This window comes from Polyergus mexicanus, unplaced genomic scaffold (genome assembly GCF_030449975.1).
Source record: "Polyergus mexicanus isolate NDT 795.1 unplaced genomic scaffold, iyPolMexi1.0 SCAF_4, whole genome shotgun sequence".
NCBI lineage: Eukaryota > Metazoa > Arthropoda > Insecta > Hymenoptera > Formicidae > Polyergus > Polyergus mexicanus.
The window spans coordinates 6,583,898-6,605,982 of NW_027223324.1; the positions used below are offsets into that span (position 1 = coordinate 6,583,898).

Consider the following 22,085-nt stretch of genomic DNA (forward strand, 5'->3'; position numbering starts at 1 on the left):
ATATTTTTACATGTACTTTTCATATATAATGCATATTATTTTACATACATTTTGCATTAAAAATGCATATTTATATATGTTGCAATATAAACATATTGCAACATATATAATAATATTATAAATAACCTAAATCTTAATTATAAATTATTTTTTCTAATAATAAATTTCTGCATAAAAAACCCGATGTCTATTTATGACAAATATAAAGTAACTCTTAAACATGCGATTCACTTTTATTTCTATCACTCATTGTACAAATCATAGTTAATGACTTAAGATGCAATTATTAGTTAATACGTTAAAAGTAGCATGAAAAGTATCAATTTTTTCAATGTTTTTCTATTTGTAGAACGAAACATCTTTCAGAATGTAATTAGAAAGTTGCTTATAAAATATGTTTGGCTCATTTATGTAAATAAACTCGTGCACGGCTTCCTTCGATCCTCGTCATTTATGATTGTTTCGGTTAAAATGTTTGTTTACACATATTATCGGATTGATTGATAAAGCATTAATCAAGTTGTGAAAATGTATTTGTTGCGCGAATAATACAATATCCAGACAATTCCATCGTGCCATTTCCGGTTATATGTATATTGCACAAATGCAGTTGCCTGACATGCATGAAGTGATACTCGCTAAGCGTCATGCTTGAATAATGAGATGACGTGTATTACGATAAGTATGGTTTGTGCAATGACATCAAAGTAATCTCCAATTTAATATTTACTTTCTCTCTCTTTTTTAAGTTCGAGTACAAGAAATTAAAATATATGATTAAACAGTAAACGATTAATAAGATTAATATATAATATTTTATAAGATAGATTATACGAATTGAAACTATCAAAATATGAACGATTTATCAAAGCGTATTAATAATTAAACAACATCAAATTAAAAAAGAATCTTATAGTTCATTATATATTAAAATCATATGGCCTGTTGTATTGAAAGACATTCCATACAGCACCGCAAGATTGCAATAACATCGCAGCAACATTTTTCTGCAAGATTGCAATATTGCAGAAACATTGCGAAATGTTGCTGCAACGTTGTTATGATATTGCAGCAACAGTAAAATGTCCGCCTACAGAAATGTTGCAATATAATATTGCAGCAACATAGCAATATAATATATATGCAATAATGCTTTATGTATATTTATCGACATAATATCCTTAACATATGAAAAAAATAATAAGAAATTAGGCCTATAAGAGTCAGGATCTAGCGTGTATATAGTTTTTCTGTATTATAATAATAACGAAATTATAAAATGTAAATTTTTCAATACACATTCGACTTCCTTCAGTGACAGAGAATATCTAAGAGAAATAAGAAAAAACTCAATTTGCAATTGCGTAAATTCACAATTTCTTTGTATCCGAAATATTCTGATATCCGGATGTAAAAAGATTGTGGTGAATTTACGCATACAACGAGTTTTTTCACATCTCTCTTGTCTTTATATAATCTCAAAATTTATTTATTAAGATCTGAAGTATCTTGCATATTAGAAAATTATTATCAAATTTTTGATTTTATATAAGAATGGAAACTATTAAAAGAATTCTTAGTCCAATGTCTCAGTCCCCTGTGTTGGGGTCACATCATACGTCTTAAACTAACAAAAATAGTTATTATATCTTTTTAATCTTACTTGCCGCTCTTTGTAAACTTTATATAATCATCGTGACTAAAAATTAAATGCGGAATAGATAGAACAACATGCGCTGCATAGTGGTAAACGAATGAACTAGCGATTATTGAATACCTTTTTTATATTATTTTCGGAATGTTGTTGTAACATTGCTAAAGTTATATTGTAAAATAATGTCTTTGCAATATTTCTGCAACATTAAACTGCAATATGCAATATTACAATGTTGCAGCAATGTTGTTGCAAGCTTCAGTGCTGTATGGGATACATATATGACTCGCAAAAACATAACATTTCGGTATACTTTTGCTTTCTCAATTTAGGACAACTACTTTAATTAACATCGACTCAGGACAAAGATCAAAATACACGAGACAAGAATATCATTATTATATATTAGACAATAATAAAAGTTTAGAATAATTATAGATTTTTTCAGAAGAAAATATTATAATATACACATAAAATATTAGAGTGTACTTAACTAACATATGTTCACAAAAATTAATTCGATTTTGGCTAGCTTTCTCACACATCTAACAGATTTGCATTCTCAAAGAAACCATAACGTTTCGTCAATCAAATTTTTCATATCTTTGCGTTTCACGATTATCTAGAGCAAAACAATTTAATAAAGTTACAATCTCCGCTTCGTAATACAAAATAATACAAATACATAATAATACGAGTTTAAAATTTGTTTCGATAAAATTTGATTTGTGCGTATGTGAATTTTAAATTTAAAGGCAAGCTAATAATAAAAAACATTGTCATTCAATAAATAGAAAGGTAAATCTAGAAAAATTGAAAATAATTAATATACTTTAATTCAGATAATGAGAAACATTATATCATTGACACTATTTTATCTACAAGATAATTATCGATAATAAAATTGGTGAAATATTTGGTTAGTCGACGATTGCATTTTTCTGCCATTTTGTAATTACCCGATTATTACCCGATAAACTAGAGCAGGGTTTCATTATAAGCGCATTATACGCTCGTTTGTGGTTAATAAACAGCGTGAGATTGCAATGCAAAAGCGCGTGTTGATATCACCAGCATTCGGTATGCCACAGTTTCGTAAAAAACAAGATCAGACAACCAATATACTGATAGGGTGTTCCAGGTGTAATTAATGAAACATTCGGATTTTATAAGAAATTGAATTTGGAAAAAAAAGTTTTTATGAATATAGGTCCGGAAAGGCTTTGTAAAAAAATTATAGCTAATAAATTTCGTAAAATCATGTTTTTTTGATGATTTTTAAAAATAACTTCAAAATAAATAACTTTCATTCATTTGTAAAAAATAACAAAATAAATCTGATGAGTAATTAAATAACAAACTAAATTATATCAATTTCATTTAATTCTGATAAAGCATTCAAAAGAAAATAAGCTCAAAACGAAACAAGCAGAAACTTGAAAAAACCATCATTCAATATTCTTTGTATAAACACTACATTTGTAGTGCAAACATTGCAAATGCAAATATAAAAACTTATTAAATTTTGATTATAACTAATTACCAGGGTTGGGAAAGTTACTTTATAAAAGTAACTCGTTACCGTTACCGTTATTTTTTCTAAAAAGTAACTCATTACCGTTACTCGTTACCAATTTTAAAAAGTAACTCGTTACCGTTACAGTTACTAAAAAGTAACGAGTCGTTACAATTTCCGTTACTTTTTTACAATACAAACTAATAAATTATTTTGCATAAGAAAAACTTTTAAAAAATTGTAAGCAAGATTTCATTCAAGGTTTATTACAAAATAAATGATTAAATTTTATCGAAATTCTTTATTAACTTTTAATAAAATTTGTTGCTCCATAGTATCATCATTTAAATGCCCTCTTTGTGGTGTTAATACAGAGCCACCGATGCTAAACATTCTTTCTACAGATGCACTGCTTGGTAGAGCTGTATTATATTTAATAAAAAGTTTCTTAAGTTTTGGATAGTCGTTTAACATTTCTATATTACAATTATTTGATTTTAAAAACCGTTGCAATTCTTCTTGTTCAGAGTCATTTTGCACCGTTTTTTGCTCAAAAATGAAAAAATCATCATGATCGTCAGATTCTCCAGCTTTTGAAGAATTTTCAGTTGATCGGATTCCCAATAAATCCTCCAAGTAATTTTCAGCACGTTTTCTTTTTTCTCCGGTTAACCAGTTTAACTTAAATTTTGGATGTAAACATGCTGCTATTATTAATTCTTCTGTTTCAAATATTGTACGAAATCTAAAATCAAATATAGTAAATTAAGCGACATTGTTTGTTTTATTGAAATTAATACTTTTGAATCAATAGTTTAAAATAAAATAATATTTTTCAATTAAATCCTTATTTAAAATTAAATAACATATGTATTAATCAAATTAATAAGTTACCTTTTATTTAAACCTTGCTGAATAGCTTCAACTAATGAATGGCAATCTATAAGGTCAGATTTATTGAGATTTTCTAATTTTCGTTGCAAAGTACTTAGAACTGGTAGTAAATGAGAGCTCTGCTTTTCCGAAAAGATAAAGCTCTCATTGGATATCGCGCGTCGCGTCATCGCACTGGTCTGCAAGAGCCATAAGTTGATCAATCACATTCAAGCATTTTTACAACATAATAAGAATGCTAATTGGTCGATTTGCTTACGGCTTTACGGTTAAGATAAAAATTTTATCACGCACAATAGCAAGAATAATATCTTAAATAAATCAAAAAATTTGAAAAAAGTAACGATAAAAGTAACTGTTAAATTCGTTACTCGTTACCGAAAAATGTAACGAAGTTACTTTTTCCGTTACAAATAAAATTTGTAACGCCATTACCGTTACAGTTACTGAAAAAAAGTAACTGTAACGGTAACGGCGTTACAAGTAACGCGTTACTTCCCAACCCTGCTAATTACTTACAGAAAGTTTATTAGCTATAACTTTTTAACGAAGCGTTTCCGGACCTATGTTTATAATTTTATAAGAAGTTTTTTGTTTCAAATTCAATTTCTTATAATACTCTGAAAATTCATTGACCTGACTTGGAACACCGTGTATATACAAATCAATTGGTGCAAAAAAAAACAAATAAGTGTTTAAAAAAATACATTGTAAATAATTTTCTTAAAAACAATTATTTTTTATACTAATTGATTTGTGTCATTATTTTGTACATAAAAGTATTACGGAAAGATTATCGAAAACTAAATATTTTACAAGATATTTAATTTTTTATATCAAAATATGTCAGATTAAAATACAAAATAACTCAAAAAGTACTTAATGAAAAAATACTTTATTATAATGTTTTGGAAAGCTCTCGAGATAAGCTGCAAGAATATGTAATGAAAAATAGGGGTTCTATTTAAGAAATTAAAGGTGTCCTTGACTTCACTTTAACAATGCCATCCAAGGTCAAACCAATGACACTATCTTATGTTCCCCTCAAAACCATACAATTTTTATTCAAAACGTTTTTCTCTAAAATGCTTAGTTTTTGAAAGAAAAGGGGTGTACGGGTGATCTAGGACACCCTGTATATGTCGTATATAGTCTGACCCCACCTCTAGATTTCGGAAACGGCTTTAAATATGGCAAAATGTTTTAGACAAAAGTTGTATGGTTTCGAGGGGGACATAAGGTGGTATCATTAACTTGACTTTGAATAATTGCGTGAAGGTCACATAAAGGTCACCTTTAATTTTTTAAACAGAACCGCGTTCTTTTTATTACATATTCTTGTAGCTTATCTCGCTTTCCAAAACGCTATAATAAAGTATTTTTTTATTAAGTACTTTTTGAGTTATTTTATATTTTAATCTGATATATTTTGATATAAAAATTAAAATATCTCGTAAAGTATTTAGTTTTTGAAAATCTTACCGTAATACTTTTATGTTCAGAATAATGAGACAAATCAATTAGTATAAAAAATAATTGTTTTTAAGAAAAAGTATTTAATTATTTACAATGTATTTTATGAACAATATTATTTGTTTTTTTCTTTACACTAATTAATTTGTCTCATTATTGTGTACATAAAAGTATTACATTAAGATTATTGAAAACTAAATATTTTACGAGATGTTTTAATTTTTATATCAAAATTTGTCAGATTATAAAATATAAAATAACTCAAAAAGTACTTAATAAAAAAATACTTTATTATATTGTTTTGAAAAGCTCTCGAGATAAGCTACAAGAATATATAATAAAAAGTTAGCAGTTTCATTACAAAAATTGAAGATGATATTCACGTGACTTTCACGCAACTATTCAAGGTCAAATTAATGACATCACCTTATGTCCCCCTCGAAACCATACAACTTTTGTCTGAAACATTTTTTCATATTTAAAGCCGTTTTCGAGATCCAGAGATGGGATCAGACTTTAGAGATGCTTTGTGTATTATATAATATCTAGATCGAATACCGGCACATTCAAATAACATTATAATAATAATTTTTACTCTTGGAAATTTTTATTCCTTTTGAAAGTTTCTTGTTTATAATCTCACTTTAAAATATCTAAAATTTACACGAATAGGAGGCATTGATATTAAGAAATATAAAGATATGTTCAAAATTTTTCTTTTTTGGCCTAGAGTTATATCTTTTACTGTACATATGCATATACATATAATCTTGTATACCTGTAAAAAAAATTAATATAAATTTATTCATGACGAATCAAAAAGGGCTTGGAAAACTATATATTTATTTAATATATATCCAGTTTGTTTTGCTCCAGTCAATTATTTTTTCCACGGCAGTTTATAGCGAGTAGAGCAATTGCATTTGTATAATGGTCTTTCGTATGTGTTTATTGTTAGTCATACCAGCTCGCGTGTGCACGTGCATCACGCAAATTTAATATATACAACGTAACTTAACAATATAAATTTACATATAACATATGATGTGCGTTATGAGAAAAAAGTCTATCGATAAATGCGGATGCGGATGCACAGTGCAACTGTAATATTGCGCTCGGCATTGGGCCAGTTTAAAAATCAAACAAAGAGAATCGGGAAATTACATCTCTACGATAAATGTGTACTATCTTATTTTTTACTCTACCTATTGGTTCTTACTAGCGATATACTGTCAATAATCGACATTTATTGCTACATCCTGCATCTCATTAAAATAACGATCAAGTTTTCCAATTGTGTGTGTGGGTTAGATAATTGAAGCTGACGAAAATGAAGAAGTTCCATGCCAAGCTTACATATATGCCTAATGTGCACTTGAGTGCACAATATGCCATGGAAAAGTAGCGGATAGAAGAAAACCCCACCTAATCCGGATTACAGGCGCGGCCTTTCTCCTCGGTCTATAAAGCCACTAGAAATTCACATTTACTCAACATTCGCACAGCGCTCCGTCACTTTGCTTTCGCTATGTGGCTGCTTATTTTTACAGGTGAGTGCGATACATTATGTTTTAACAGAAAAAGAACAAATTTTTTTTCACAGACTATTTCTCTGTAAAAGTGCTTACGACTCATTGTTTTCATTGTTTTTTTTTTCATCCTCTCTATGGACAATATGTTACGGAGTGTACGTGCGACGATATTTCACGAGTGTGCTTCTTAGCCTAACAAAACGCGTATGTGAATCTTGTGGGGGAAAAAAAAAAAAAAGAAACCGATTTTGCTATTAAATGGGAGTTTTCGCGAAAAGTTTGGAAAAATGAATTTTGGATTCTTCTACTGCACGATATAAATATTTTTTTTTATATACTAAAAGGACAAGAAAATTACGCCCTTTTTACTTTTACATCGTTTGATAAAAACTATATACGCATATGTGTGTGTATTCTTAGTGTGTTATAAATATTTAAGTAGGAATAAACATTCTTACAGAAATTTTACATAAGATCGCTTATGTACACACACACACACACAGCACATACATGTGCATATTACGCGCGCGCGTATGTGTGTGAGTGTTTAGTTCTCTCTTAAATATTTTATACATTTTATATAATGAGATGTATATAAAAATATATAAACTGTTAGAATTTGCTAACTTTGCTATAGCTCTAACAAAGATTATCCATTACATCAATTAATTATAAGCATAGTTGTAATGTATTAAAAGCCATGTTAACAATTGATGCTTTGCGTATTCTACTTGATACAAAAAATCTATAGATAAAAAAAGAAAATAATACATTAATACAAAAAAAATTTATGAAAGTGGATATCGACGCTTCCCTATTCGATAGGAAAGTCAATTCGTTTTCAAAAGTTGTAGATGAACATTTTAATTAACTATAATGAAAGGCAAGGATGTATAAGCTGTCATAAATCACCAATTGTATTGACTTGGAAAGTCAATACAATTGTACCTTCCAATTGTACTTCCGGTATTAGATTTATTATACTTTGCGTAAAGCTAGTACTATGCTTCATATGGTAAAGTTTATTTAGGGGTGCATCTATGTTTTATCACATTTTAATATTGCAAAATTTATAATTTATAAAAACAGTGAAATTATTCTATAATAATCAATGAAACTTTTTACAATATTTATATACATATAGAAGTTTGCGTTAAAAAATACACATCATCATTCTTTTCTGTGAATATATCACCGATGGCAATGTTTATGTATTAAATGAATTAGAAAGTTGCTCTTTTCACATATGTTTACATAGAAGCTGCATACTGTAAGCTTTCAATCTCTACTCGATATTTTTTGCTACGAAGTTCCATTCTCTTTTATGAGTTTTTTCGTAGTTTCTTCATAACACCACTACAAAACATCACTCTCATAATGTATGGTTATCGGATTTTCTCATCTTTGAAAGAAATCTACGTAATGATCGTGCGAGAAACCGGAAGCTTTCTCTTTCTCTCTCTCTCTCTCTTTGCCTAATTTCCTTCTCGTTATGCTGATACGAAAACTCAAATCTGTATATCTTTTATGATCTTTTGCTTCGCGAAGCATCAAATTAAGAAATGCGTTTTTTTTAGAATATCGCCTGTTATATCGTTATCTTGCACGTCTCATGTACATATGATACGCATCTTTGATTGGTATCATGCTAATACATTCTTGATTTTATCAATATAGGTCGTATTTTTAAAAATAAAATCTTTAATAATTTAAATTTTTTTGGAACTTATTAGGAGTTATATACGTACAATATATACAATATATAAATATAAATATATATACAGGGTGTTACAAAGCGCCCGTATCAGCAGTCTTTTGAGAAAACAACGCATTTTCGTGAAAAATACTTCATGCAAAAGTTGTAGAGCTCTAAGCGGCGCATTATATAATAATATTGTGACCTTGAAGCACCGTCAAGGTCATATAAAAATCACTTTGAATTTTTTAAAAGGTATCCCCTATTTTTCGTTACATATTCTTGTAGCTTACCTCAAGAGCTTTCCAAAACACTATAATAAAGTATTTTTTCATTAAGTACTTTTTGAGTTATTTTATATTTTAATCTGACATATTTTGATATAAAAAATAAAATATTTCGTAAGATATTTAGTTTTCGAAATATTTAATTTTAGTTTTCTTACTGTTTTCTTACCTAATTGTTTAAAAAAATACATTGTAAATAATTTTCTTAAAAACAATTATTTTTGATTTGTCTCATTATTCTGTACATAAAAGTATTACGGTAAGATTATCGAAAACTAAATATTTTACGGGATATTTAATTTTTTATATCAAAATATGTCAGATTAAAATATAAAATAACTCAAAAAGTACTTAATGAAAAAATACTTTATTATAGTGTTTTGAAAAGCTCTCGAGCTGCAAGAATATGTAATGAGAAATAAGCTACAAGAATATGTAATGAAAAATAAGGGGTCCCATTTAAAAAATTTAAAGTGATTTTTATATGATCTTGACGGTGCTTCAAGGTCATAATATTATTATATAATGCGCCGCTTAGAGCTCTACAACTTTTGCATGAAACATTTTTCACGAAAATCCACTGTTCCCTCAAAAAACTGCTGATCGGGCGTTCTGTTACACCCTGTATACATATTGTATGCACATCATATAAAAAAGTTTACCTCACTCTTCATCTGAACAATGAGAAACACATTGATAGATATTACTAAACATATTTCATAGGACAGATAGTAATGGAATATGATTTAATATTTAATCTAACAAAGATAGATATATATTATATATACTTTTTATTTAATCTAACAAAGATAGATATATACTATATATACTTTTTTCAATACATTAATCTTGTTAACTGCTTTATATAATTTTTATACCTATGTAATTATGCAATTGTTCTCATTATTTACAGAGATTATTTGTTTACTTTGAGAACAAAATTATTTGTGATATAGATCACAGGTATGCGTATGGCGCGATCAAGATAAAAAATCTCACGTTTTATATCGCTGTCGATTGAGAAATCCGCGTCAAATGTACTGTGCAAACGACTGGTATCGCCTTTCTAACCAATACACAGTTCGAAACTGTGGCTATAGCAAGCAGCTTGCAAACCGAAAGTAATAGAAAGGAAGATACCTCTGTACGCATATACGTAAATGAGTGTAAATTTTATTAACCGTGAAAATATATTTATTGTTTCGCGTCGTTGTTTTGTGTCAGGATGATTTATGCATGTAAACATCTAGATATTGAAATTATAGATGTATATTTGCCACATATATGTATATATGTATCATTCGAGCGAGCAAGTATGGGTACGATAACCCGTACTCAAGGCGGAAGTCTACGCGCAGCTAGAACGAAAGCTAGAACGGAAAGTGAAAACTGTTAGTAATAGTATATACGACAATATATGCTGCTGTAATGCATACCATCTTTTTAGAATATTTCAATCAAGGCTCCTTTACAACATTTTTAATTTCTAAGCATGCTTTTGTTTTTGTTCTCTCTCTCTCTCTCTCTCTCTCTCTCTCTCTCTCTCTCTTTCTCTCTCTCTCATCCAATCTTATAAAACAGTTAGAGAGAGAAATACAATCTTATAGTAAAATATAAAACTTTTATTAGGTCTGAAAATTTTTTTATATTTTATTTTGTGAATCAATAAAGGCTATTATTGATACATTTAAACATTTCGAATAATACGAAATTGTGAGTAGAAATGGAGAATATATTAGGTGTACAACTTAGCTTCCGCCGTTTTTTTTCCGAAATTTGCTTCTGAATCATTCCCATGTCTTTGAGGCGTTTTGAAATTGCTTGTTAAGTCACTCCCAATAATCGTGCCAATTCTTTTTGACTTTGACTCGAGTCTTCATTAAGTAATGCTTCCAATTCTGCATCTTCGAAAACCTTCTCTCTTCCACCGCTATGCCGGTCTTCGACGTGAAAATCACCGTTCTTGAAGCGTTGAAACCACTCGCGATACGTTCTTTCACTAATAGCGGCTTCACCATAAGTATTTGAGAGCATTCGATGAGCCTCAGCCGCAGATTTCTTTATATTGAAGCAGAAAATTAAAACCTCCCGCAAATGACGAGAATTTGGCTCGTAAACTGACATTTTCAATCGAGAATAACTTTATGATGCAGACACAAATCGACTAATGTTTCTATGAGGTTATGTTGACAGATGCCCAAGTTTATTGCATGACGTCTATGATCTATTTATTTCGACCACAACTTACCGCTAAAGCCATCTATAGGAAAACGGCGGAAGCAAAGTTGTACACCTAATATATAGACAAGAAATGAAAATTTGATGATTATACATTATATTTGATAAATATAATGTATAATATATTTCTCACACTTCTACCCCACCTCTCCTTCCCCTTACCGTGTGTGTGATATCTCGAATCTTATTAGATATTACTTTATAATATCTATTGTAAAATCATAATTTTATTAAAACTTTTTCCCTAGTCATCTATTTGCAAACAAGATTAAAAAGAGTGAATGCTATTTTAAAATATTAATTTGCAAAGGAATTTTATCTAGAATTTTTCTTACCATAATAAAACCAAAATATTATACGATCTTGAGAAATCTCGATTCAATTGTATAGAAAAGATTATCCGAGAATAAAAGGTTGATGAGATATGAGAGATCTCGCATTGTTTCAATTGCATTACTAATTTCATTTTTAATCGTTCGACGTAGCTCGATAAGATTGACTTTAATGTCATAGTTTTGAAAGACGGCTTGTGTTTGCGTAATGTTGATCAAGCTTTTGTTTGATGATAATTATACAGGGTGAGTCATCTAATTTGACGATCTTAAATAAATCATAAAATACTTGCTATATGAAAAAATTGTTCAAACAAAAGTTGCATGGTATGAAGGGGGTTATTACATAATACATCAACTTTTTTTATAATTGGAGATGTTTTTACAGATTTAAAGGTCAAATTAGTTTTCTTAAACAGAACCACCCTAATTTTTTTATATAAATCGATTCCTCGCAATATTAGGCGTAAAAAGTTATAAGAATAAAATAGCTAAAAATTGAATACTTTACAAGATATTTTATACTTTAATTTGATATAATTTTACATAAATTGTAAAATAACTTGTAAAATATTCATTTTTCTTACCTATACTTTTATGCACAAAATAATGAGAGGAATCAATCGGTGTAAAAAAAAACACTGTTGTTTTTAGAAAAAATTTGAATTTGAACGAGCAGTTACATATTTTTTCTTAAACACAATTATGTGTTTTTTTACACCAATTGATTCCTTTTATTATTTCGTGCATAAAAATATTGAAGTAAAATAATCGAGAAATAAATATTGGTAATAATCATTATTCTTAGATACAATTATTATTTAAATACAATGGAATATATAAATTATGAATAAAGAGAAAGAGAGGAAAGAAGAGCAAAAGAGAGTAATCAAGAGAGAAAAATAAGAAAAGAAAAAAAAAGACACAGAAAGTTCTAACTTTGTAGATTGCTTTATATATTCTTCTCGTGTGCATAATGAGAACTTTAGACTTCACTTCCGATGTTAGGCAAATATAATAGTTTGAAACGCAAAGGAGGTCAAATAATTAATATTTTTATGTGGGAGCACAATCGAGAGAGAGAGAGAGAGAGAGAGAGAGAGAGAGAGTTTGTTAATTAGAAAATATCTTTTTTTTTTCTCAACACATTCTTATGTATCAATCTTACGATGTAACAAGAGATCTGATTAGAGCTATGTCACAGTTTGTTGATTATAAAGCTAAAAAAATGTTTTTGTAACAGATTTAACATATTTAAAAGATATAATAGCAATACTAATATAATATTCTTATTTAAAAGATATAACAGCAATAATAATATAAAAATCTATGATTTATATAAATTATTAGAGAAATTAATGTAGAATTTGTTGATTTTTGATATTGAACACATTTTTATATTTCAATTCTCATTAAAAGTAATCTCGTTCATTTAATTTAAAACACAGTAAGACAATATCGTCTTGTTATTTATTTCCACAAGTTTTTAAAAATTATATAATTTATTATAATATAATATAATATTATAAAAGTTATTATAATTTATAATTATCAAAAACATATATATATATATATATATATATATATATAACGTATACACATTAATTTTATTGGTATAATAAATAGATATCTAACAATTTATTTGAGAGAGCACAATAATAGCATATAAATAGAAATGGTAGAGTAATAATAATACCCCGAGTAACATTAGATAAAAGATCTCACAAAAAACCTTTATACAAGTACGCACATTGTACATATACATATTATATTCTAATTTTTAAAAAATTTGGTTACAGGATATAATAAAAATAATAAACAATATATATATATACGGAAAAATAGGGTATTTTTTATATTGAATAAGTTGCAAACCGCAATGACTATAATAAACATTTTCGCAGCAGAGATGCATACTCCACGAAGCGTTAATTAGGTAAGATTTGTTAATCGCGCGGGCGCGCGCTCGCGGAATGACGGATATTACTTAACCGCACCTTCCACCTAAGGACGCGTACGTAGTATTACTCAACGCAGGAAAAATTACTCACATCCGCGGAATCTCATAAACTAACAAAGGAAGGAAAGCTGACCGGACTCTGCATGCACACTTTCCTCTGTTAAGTAATTTCAAAAGGATCTGCACGATCGCGTCCAAACATAGTAATTACGAGAGAATAAGAGCGATACGGACGCAAGAGATGTTCTTCTCTCTAATTATATTATTACATTTTTTTATAATAAAATCTGAAAAATGTTGGTCTCCCTTTTTATAATAAAAATTTTATATTATTTTATATTATATTGGTTGAAACTTTGTATTCTTTTACGTCACAAATTAAACGTCTTTTTAATTAAGTATTAAATTTTCTGATAAATTAATCAAAAATTTGCATAGGTTTTAATAAAGATCTTGAATCGGCATTGAAGATAAAAAAATAATTCAAATTTCATTATATTTCAAAAAAACTTTTATGATCTTTTACTTTTAAATCAAAATCGAACGGATTAAGGGAGAAGTACATATTGATAATCTTACTGTAACGCAATGAATTTTGAAATACGTTTATCAATTAAAATAATTAGAAAAGTTTGTTTAGACTAAACATGGAAAACACTTTTATTATTTGATCCCTTACTTAACCCTTTATAAATTTTACGCATTTGTAAGCAAACATTTATTTTTGCGCTAGTGATTTACATAATTTCAATTTAAGATCGTTCTTGTACAGGAAGATTGGGAGAGAAATTTTCAGATTGCTTGTTGTTTTATTACAAGCTTATAAATTCAGTATGTGTACACGAAATAACGATGTGTATCGAGCTTAAAATCTGGCAAACCTGTTATCATCAGTCATTTCTCATGATTTTTATTGTCAGACAACGAAGAAAGCGTTACAAACCAAAAGGTATACACACATAATATGCTAAATATAATGCGTTTCAATTTGCAATCAAACCGTTTATAAATTTAGCATATTGATCTTTATTTCTTTCGGCGCTTGAAAGTAAAATCCATGGGAAGAGTTTCTTGAGTGCACGTTCGATTGTAACTTTCTCTTTCTCTCTCTCTCTCTCTCTCTCTCTCTCTCTCTCTCTCTCCGCATTGCTTTCTCAGCTCTATTCTGAGCATTCGCAGTCAAGCAGAACGATATAAAAGTCATTTCCACATTCAATTATTCAACGACCATATTCAAATCCCAAAATAATATTTGAATAGAATTCGACATCTCTTATGCAATAAACGATGGGAGAATTTTTAATAAATATGGAATAATCGCGCTCTATACATATTACGCGCAAACGAGAAATGTCAATAAAGAATATATATTTTTTGGTACAAAACACATTTGTGTTAAAGAGAAAAAAAAATTAATTTGAATAAAGTAATTTTTTAAATTAAATAAGATATTTTTAAAATAAAAAAAGACGCTTTTATATATTCCGCCACTGCTTGTTCCCTTTTCCCCTTTATCCTATTTTTCACTCTTTTTATACGTTATGATATTTAAAATGGACAGGTCTCTTGACGGTCTCCGTTGGTGAAGAAACCGTCGCTGATGTCGCTAAGAAGACGGTATCGTCATCAGCCAACATCGATGACATTGTCTTGCTAGAGATCGACATCAAAGATCCTGTTAAAAGATCACCAGTTTCTGATAGCGCCATTTACGAATCTTCATCCAGCGAATTTGTTATTCGGCATGGTGATGATTCTAAACAGGTATGAAATAAAATGATACTATATCCGTTAAATTTTGACCTCTAATCTCTCTCCGTTGAATGTTCAGCATCAGACATTTCATCGAGTAATTCAGCGTCATTATTGTCGGTCAACCATGACTATTGATCGCTTATTATCCATTAACGTGTTGACTAACTAGCCATGAACGGATTATTTTTCTATGGTACCTGAAACGAATGCCAGCGCACAGAGTAGAACGCCTAGATCCGCCTTCAAGATCTAGGCGTTCTGACGCAATGTGCGATAGTAGTCATGGCTCGACTTACTTTCGCTACTTCTACGAGGATTTCCATTTCACCAGTGTACTTTGAAAGTAGCGAGAGATTGTACATTCCATGCTACAAGACTCATAAAACGTCAAACACCTCTCTATTCCGTATCAAACTCTTTGTGTGATCTTTTCTCAGAAGAAATTAAGCTCATATAAACTTGAAATATATATTAAAACAATTATATTACCGATTTATGTTATACTTACAAACATTTTGCAATGCATTTGAAATTAAGAATGAAAATAAATAGAGTGGAGATATATATTTCAGAAAAATCTAATATACATTTAAAGTTTATCGAGTAAGAGTAATATTTTGGAATATTGGATAAAGATATAACAAAAGAATATATATACTTTATAGCACGCAATATTACTTTTTTATAAAAATATACACTAGATGATAGCATTTACCAGTTTCGATAAAATGTCTATTCAATCGTTTACCAATTTTTTCAATATATATATATATATATATATACAGGGTGTCCCAGATCATTTGGGACAATACTTGTGTGCAGATAGAGCGGACCAAACTGAGTCGAAAAGTCTTGTATCATTTTTTTTTTATAACGCTTAATAAAGGAGTTATTATTGAGTAAAGTCTGGCCAATCAGCGCCAATCTTCTTTCGGTGAGCCGCGCGCTTAATAGTTGCGGCAGTGCACACTTCACGGCGCGCGGCTCACCGACGTGCGCCTGGCTAAAGATTGGCGCTAATTGACCAGACTTTGCTCAATAATAACTCCTTTATTAAACATTATAAAAAAAAATGAAACATGACTTTTCGACTCAGTTTGTTCTGCTCTATCTGCACACGAATATTGTTCCAAATGATCTGGGACACCCTGTATACAGGGTGTAACAAAGCGCCCGTATCAGCAGTTTTTCGAGGAAATAATGCATTTTCGTGAAAAATGTTTCATGCAAAGGTTGTAGAGCTCTAAGTGGCGCATTATATAATAATATTAGTATGACCTTGAATAGCACCGTCAAGGTCATATAAAAATCATTTTGAATTTTTTAAATGGAACCTCCTATTTTTCATTACATATTCTTATAGCTTTCCTCAAGAGCTTTCCAAAACGCTATAATAAAGTATTTTTTCATTAAATACTTTTTGAGCTATTTTATATTTTAATCTGACATATTTTGATATAAAAAATAAAATATTTCGTAAAATAGTTAGTTTTCAATAATCTTACTGCAACACTTTTATATACAGAATAATGAGACAAATCAATTAATATAAAAAAATAATTATTTTTAAGAAAATTATTTACAATGTATTTTTTTAAACAATTATTTGTTTTTTTTTGCACCAATCATATTAAAGAATTTTACAACAGTTGTGCAAAGCTGCTTTTTCTGCTGAACGCAGCCATTGTTTACTAAATTGATGTAATGGATAATATATCGACATTTCGGACTGTTTATTATATCGACATTTATTCATGTTTTGCGTTATCTAATACACCTTGAAGTATCTTTCTTTAGATTTATGAAATACATTTTTGTTTATTATTCTAACTTCTAACAATATTTAAAATCTCTTTGTCTATATACTATATACTAAGATACTTCAAGGTGTGTTAGACAACGCAAAACATGAATAAATGTCGATATAATAAATAGTCCGCGAAATGTCGATACATTGTGCATTATATCAATTTGGTAAACAATGTTAAATTAATACATTCGTAGATTTTCATATATAGAGATAATATTCTGTTATATTACGATTTAAAAGACATATATCTTTAAATACTTCCTACGCGCTCGCTCGTGATCGCTTGGCAATGCCGTACACTCGAATGCAATCGCTCGCTTGCATAACTCGGCAAGTTTACACGCCTTCTAATCGCTTTGACCTGACAGTACTGGTACAGCCACACCCACTTATAGCCTATATAGAGTGTAGATTTCCAATTTCATCAAGCCGCGAACGATTAATATCTTTACCGTGGCCTTGCGTTAGCAAAGCGTTATGAGTCGAGGCGTTACAGTTTACTTTCGTGACCATAACTTTTTTATGGATTATTGGTTCATCTGTTGCACCAATATGCAAGCAAATATTCTTTCACGGAGCGATAACCTTCGATGACTCGCTTGCCGTCTGTTTGTAAAATCAAGTTCAATAGAATCAGATTCAACCAAACGACAGTACTTATCTCTGATTGCTGTTTTCTTGGGTTTGTGTCACTTTTGATTTATTTGCAACTCTTACTTATCTTTAGTTAAAATTACAATATTTAGGAAAATCCAATCAAAATGATGATTGCTATGTTAAATGACGGCTATGTTACATAAAATATCTATCTTGTTTATCTATATTCTGCTTAATTCTGCTTAATTTTAAATTTTGTATAATATAATTTGTCTATTCAATATTACTTCATAACTTGTGCGTGGCTACCTGCTGACTTTACATCACTAATTGAAAGCTTATATACCATTCGTATTATTATTTTACATAAACGTTCCACCAAAATAAAAAAGCTTTGTAAATTTCAGCTGTCGCCCGAATATTTAGCTGTTTTGCGACAATTTACCGGAAGTGAACCGCAGCCGTACACAAGCTCAAATAATGTGGCTCAGCGCAGACCTCTTCCAGCTTATGCCAAACAGCAGCAGGCGCTGCAACAGGCATATTACAATTACCGTAAGCCTGCCGTGGTTCCTCCCAGACCGAGAGCTCAGTTGCATTCTCAAGCATTGGCTCAAGTCGAAGCCGTAGCGCAAACTCAGGCACACGTCGATGCGCAGAATCGTGCTGCGGCATTGCAGCAGGCGCGCAGTCCGTCCGGAGCATCCACATATCAAGTAGAGTCTTACACCTCACCGAAATTGGGTACTTTTGAGCAGGAGTTGCTGCAATTGGTATCCGCCAATCAGGCTCAGGAGTTTAATTTGATTCCGGCGCAACCTAAAAGCGACTATTTGCAACAAGGATATATTAAATCGACGTCGGTAGCATCGGCATCTCAATTACCCGAGCAATACCATATTGAGACTAGTCCGCCCCCTCGTTATCCACCACAGCAGCGAGTTGCAGCGACATATCAATCGATCGAACAACCAGTTCAGCTTCAGTACCAAACAGCGCAAGCGGTAAATTACGCAGCAAAGGGCGTTCAAGATCGACCTTTCAGACCGTCTCCGCAATACGATTATGTGGATAACGGTGCTCAGCTGAAAGCTCATCAAGCGCAAGTTCAAGACGAAGCTGAGGCGAATGCCAGGGCTCAGGCCCACGCCGAGGCGCAGGCCTTAGCTTTTCAGAAGATCGCCCAGGCGTCGTATCAAAAACATCACGACGCCGCTCTAGAGCAGATCAGGATCGACCACGAGAGGTACAAACAGCAAACCGCTTTGGAGCAAATTCAACAAGGAGATCATGTCAGTGAGGCTGGACAAGCTCATATCGAGGGTCGGCTGCATCCAAAGGATCCAGAAGCCGCTTATAGAGCCAAATTGAAGGCACAGGCGGCTGCCGAAGCCGCTGAAGCCAGAAGACTTCAAACAGATGCTGAATATAAGGCTCACGCCGATGCCATACGTCAAGTCGAAGCTCAGCAACAGGCCCATGTGAGAGCCCAGGAGAAGGCCCATCATGATGCTTTAAATTTTGAGAGAAATCAATTGCGTGCTCAGGCTCAAGCGCAGGCGCTGGCACAGGCTCAGGCCGAGGCTTTGTATAAAGTTTATCAACAATCGCGCGCCAAAGCTAACAGCGAGATTCTGGCGGTTGCCAAAGCCCAAGCCGAGGCTAAGAAAATAGATCCCGATGGCACGCCAGTCGTTCAATACCTTCTACCTAATACTCCCAAACTTCCATCACCCAATAATTATTTTACCAATGATGACGTAAACAAGTATCAGGTTTCCGGCTCCACTTATGCTCCTAGATCAGTGACTAAGCCAGAATCTACTACTACATCCACCAACGGCGATTCTAACGTTGAAGAACAAGTTTACGTCCAACCTGTTATCAATCAACCTCGGCAAGTGCACAAGCTGAAGGTTGCACCGACTCAATCCTCTATCTACATTTCTCAGTCGGGTCTCTTGAAAAAGTCACCCGTTAAATCTCTTACCATCGAAGAGATTATCGATCATGAACAATTAAACAATCCTCAAGTTGTACGTACACCTTCATTTAAGGATCAACAGCCGCTGAATCAAGAAGAATTGTCCGCCTTTATTAATGCCGGTTATAGTGTTACTCCAATACCTCAAACAGTTAAATCGACACAGCAAAGCTACGTGCCGGAAAATGTCTCTGCCATGTACTATTTGAAGAAACAACGGCCAGTAGCCAGGCCGGAATATGTTACGTATGAAGAGGTCGTACAGCGACCTCGAAGACCCACTAGGAAGAATACATCTGATTTCAAACAGGATAATATCAATGCTAGCGAAAAGGTTACTTACTTGGTACCCTTGGAGCCCAGTTTTGGTACAAGGCAGCCGTCACTTAAGAGTAACGAGTAATAGTCGCATAGACATTCTCATTGTCAAAAAGTGATGACAAAACATTAGAAACTCTTTTTGCACAAAATTATTTTTTTTTCAAATTTATTTGTTTTGCGTCACGTATAATATTATGATTTTGTCTTTCTGTCTCAAACTTATAAATAGTAAATATGTACATGAGAGGTTAGTCAAAAAGATAATTCTATAAGAGTATTCTCTAAATTTTTTCTTTCTCTTTAATTTTTATAGTTGTTTTTTATAGTTTATGTTGTTTGGGCGGTTGTACGGACAAGTCTATTTTTGTCAATTGCTGATTTTAATATTTTCTTCATTACTCTTTGCGATTAATAATTTTTTTCCAAACCTATTTTTCAATATTGTACGGTTCAGTCAATGAACTTGGTAAAAAAAAGAAAACATTCTATGTGTACTTTGTATATAATTTTGATCCTGAGCGCTAATTTATCATTAGATATTTCCTGGATAGCAGATTTGTAAAATATATTATGAATAATTTATATTAAATTAACTACTAGCATCTCGTGCTAAAAAGTTGAAGAATGGAAAGCAGGTTTTTGTAAAATGCTGATTTTGCCTATTTTACTGAAAAGTAATATAAATTATTATAAAATTGCATTGATTACAGCAATTTTTTCAAAAAAGTCAATGTAGCATACATATGACAATAAATAGCATATAATTGGAAGAATTTTGTAATGAATATTACGCAAGCTTATGATAGATTTACTTGTGTGCGACAGTATTGAATGGAATAATTTTATTAATTTATATTCTTTTGTACATAGTAGAATTTTAGCTAATAAAAATGTTCAAAAATTTTGCTTCCTGGTACACGTGATATTCGTCATATTTTTGATTTTGTCTCTTCTATTTTATGTCTCTTCAAATATTTATTAATACGAAAGTGTACGGAGTGCTAGTTGCAACGAGAGAAATATCTTTTTATTAAAATTTCTTATATTGTCTAAATAAAAAATATGAGACTAAAGGCTAATTTAATAAAATTTATTTTTATTATTTTGTCATAATATAATTTAAATAATGTTGCATGATGTTGATAAGATTTACAATCTTATTTGTTATTCATATTACCACAAGCGTATCATATCAATTTACTCATTATCATTATTACAATCATTAAAATCTAACTAAAAAAAAATAGACAAAAAAAAAGATAATATCAATAATTTCAAAAAAATATTTCAAAGTACGATTGTGTGTACATTAAAGGGTCATGTTAAAGCGTATAATAAATATAGCATGCCCTTTATCCTGTTATATGAAAAGATATGATTTTTGTTATCATTGTTTAACATTTAATGACCTTATTCATTAAGCACGTTGATCATGTGCAAGTTCACCAATCCATACCGATTGCTAGCAAAGCTCTTGCACTTGCAAGAATTTATGTCGTAATTTTAGTTTATAAGAAAACCATCTTTTCAATCTACTAATATTATTATGGAATTGAGAATATTAGCAAATTTTAATTTGCGTCACAGCTTTAACAATAATTTTACGACAAGTATCTTTTGTTAAGAAGAAAGAGAAAAAAGAGATTGAACAGAGTGCCTGTGAAATGTTTCAAAAACGATAAAAAATTACGTTTTGTAAATAGTTTTGCTAATTTTGCTCATCTTGCTAATCTTGATAAAAATAAGTCTACATTTAGTAATAATTAAGTTATTGGATATTGAATATAAGCTATATTTGACTATATTCTTTGATAAAAAAAATATTTATTTTTCTCTTGTTTCAAATTCAATGGACTTATTTTAACCTGTAATAGGAAGTAAATATTGAATGATTTTCTAAAACTTGTTTGCGTTGAAATCGACAAGGGTAACTGCTCTGTTACTTGTAAGGTCATAACATTGACCTCAATAATACAAGTTCCATTCTCTTATTTCTCTATTTCAATTATAAAATTTATTTCAATTAAGAAAATTGT

At 30.5% G+C, this 22,085-nt stretch overlaps 1 protein-coding gene across 1 annotated transcript; it reads left to right on the plus strand.

The window, feature by feature from the left end:
• The first annotated feature begins 6,991 nt into the window (after positions 1–6,991).
• Positions 6,992–20,276, plus strand: LOC138932840 (uncharacterized abhydrolase domain-containing protein DDB_G0269086). Its single transcript, XM_070295031.1, has 3 exons — positions 6,992–7,087; positions 15,144–15,346; positions 18,152–20,276. The coding sequence occupies exons 1-3, from the start codon at positions 7,066–7,068 to the stop codon at positions 20,129–20,131; spliced, it is 2,205 nt and encodes a 734-aa protein (XP_070151132.1). The 5' UTR covers positions 6,992–7,065; the 3' UTR covers positions 20,132–20,276.
• The last annotated feature ends 1,809 nt before the right edge of the window (positions 20,277–22,085 follow it).

What these genes read in the sequence shown, in the direction of transcription:
- LOC138932840 (XM_070295031.1), top strand. Translation starts at nt 7,066, where the DNA reads ATGTGGCTGCTTATTTTTACAG. An exon ending in GTGGCTGCTTATTTTTACAG is followed by an intron (nt 7,088 to 15,143) that starts GTGAGTGCGATA and finishes TAAAATGGACAG; the next exon opens with GTCTCTTGACGGTCTCCGTT. An exon ending in ATGGTGATGATTCTAAACAG is followed by an intron (nt 15,347 to 18,151) that starts GTATGAAATAAA and finishes TGTAAATTTCAG; the next exon opens with CTGTCGCCCGAATATTTAGC.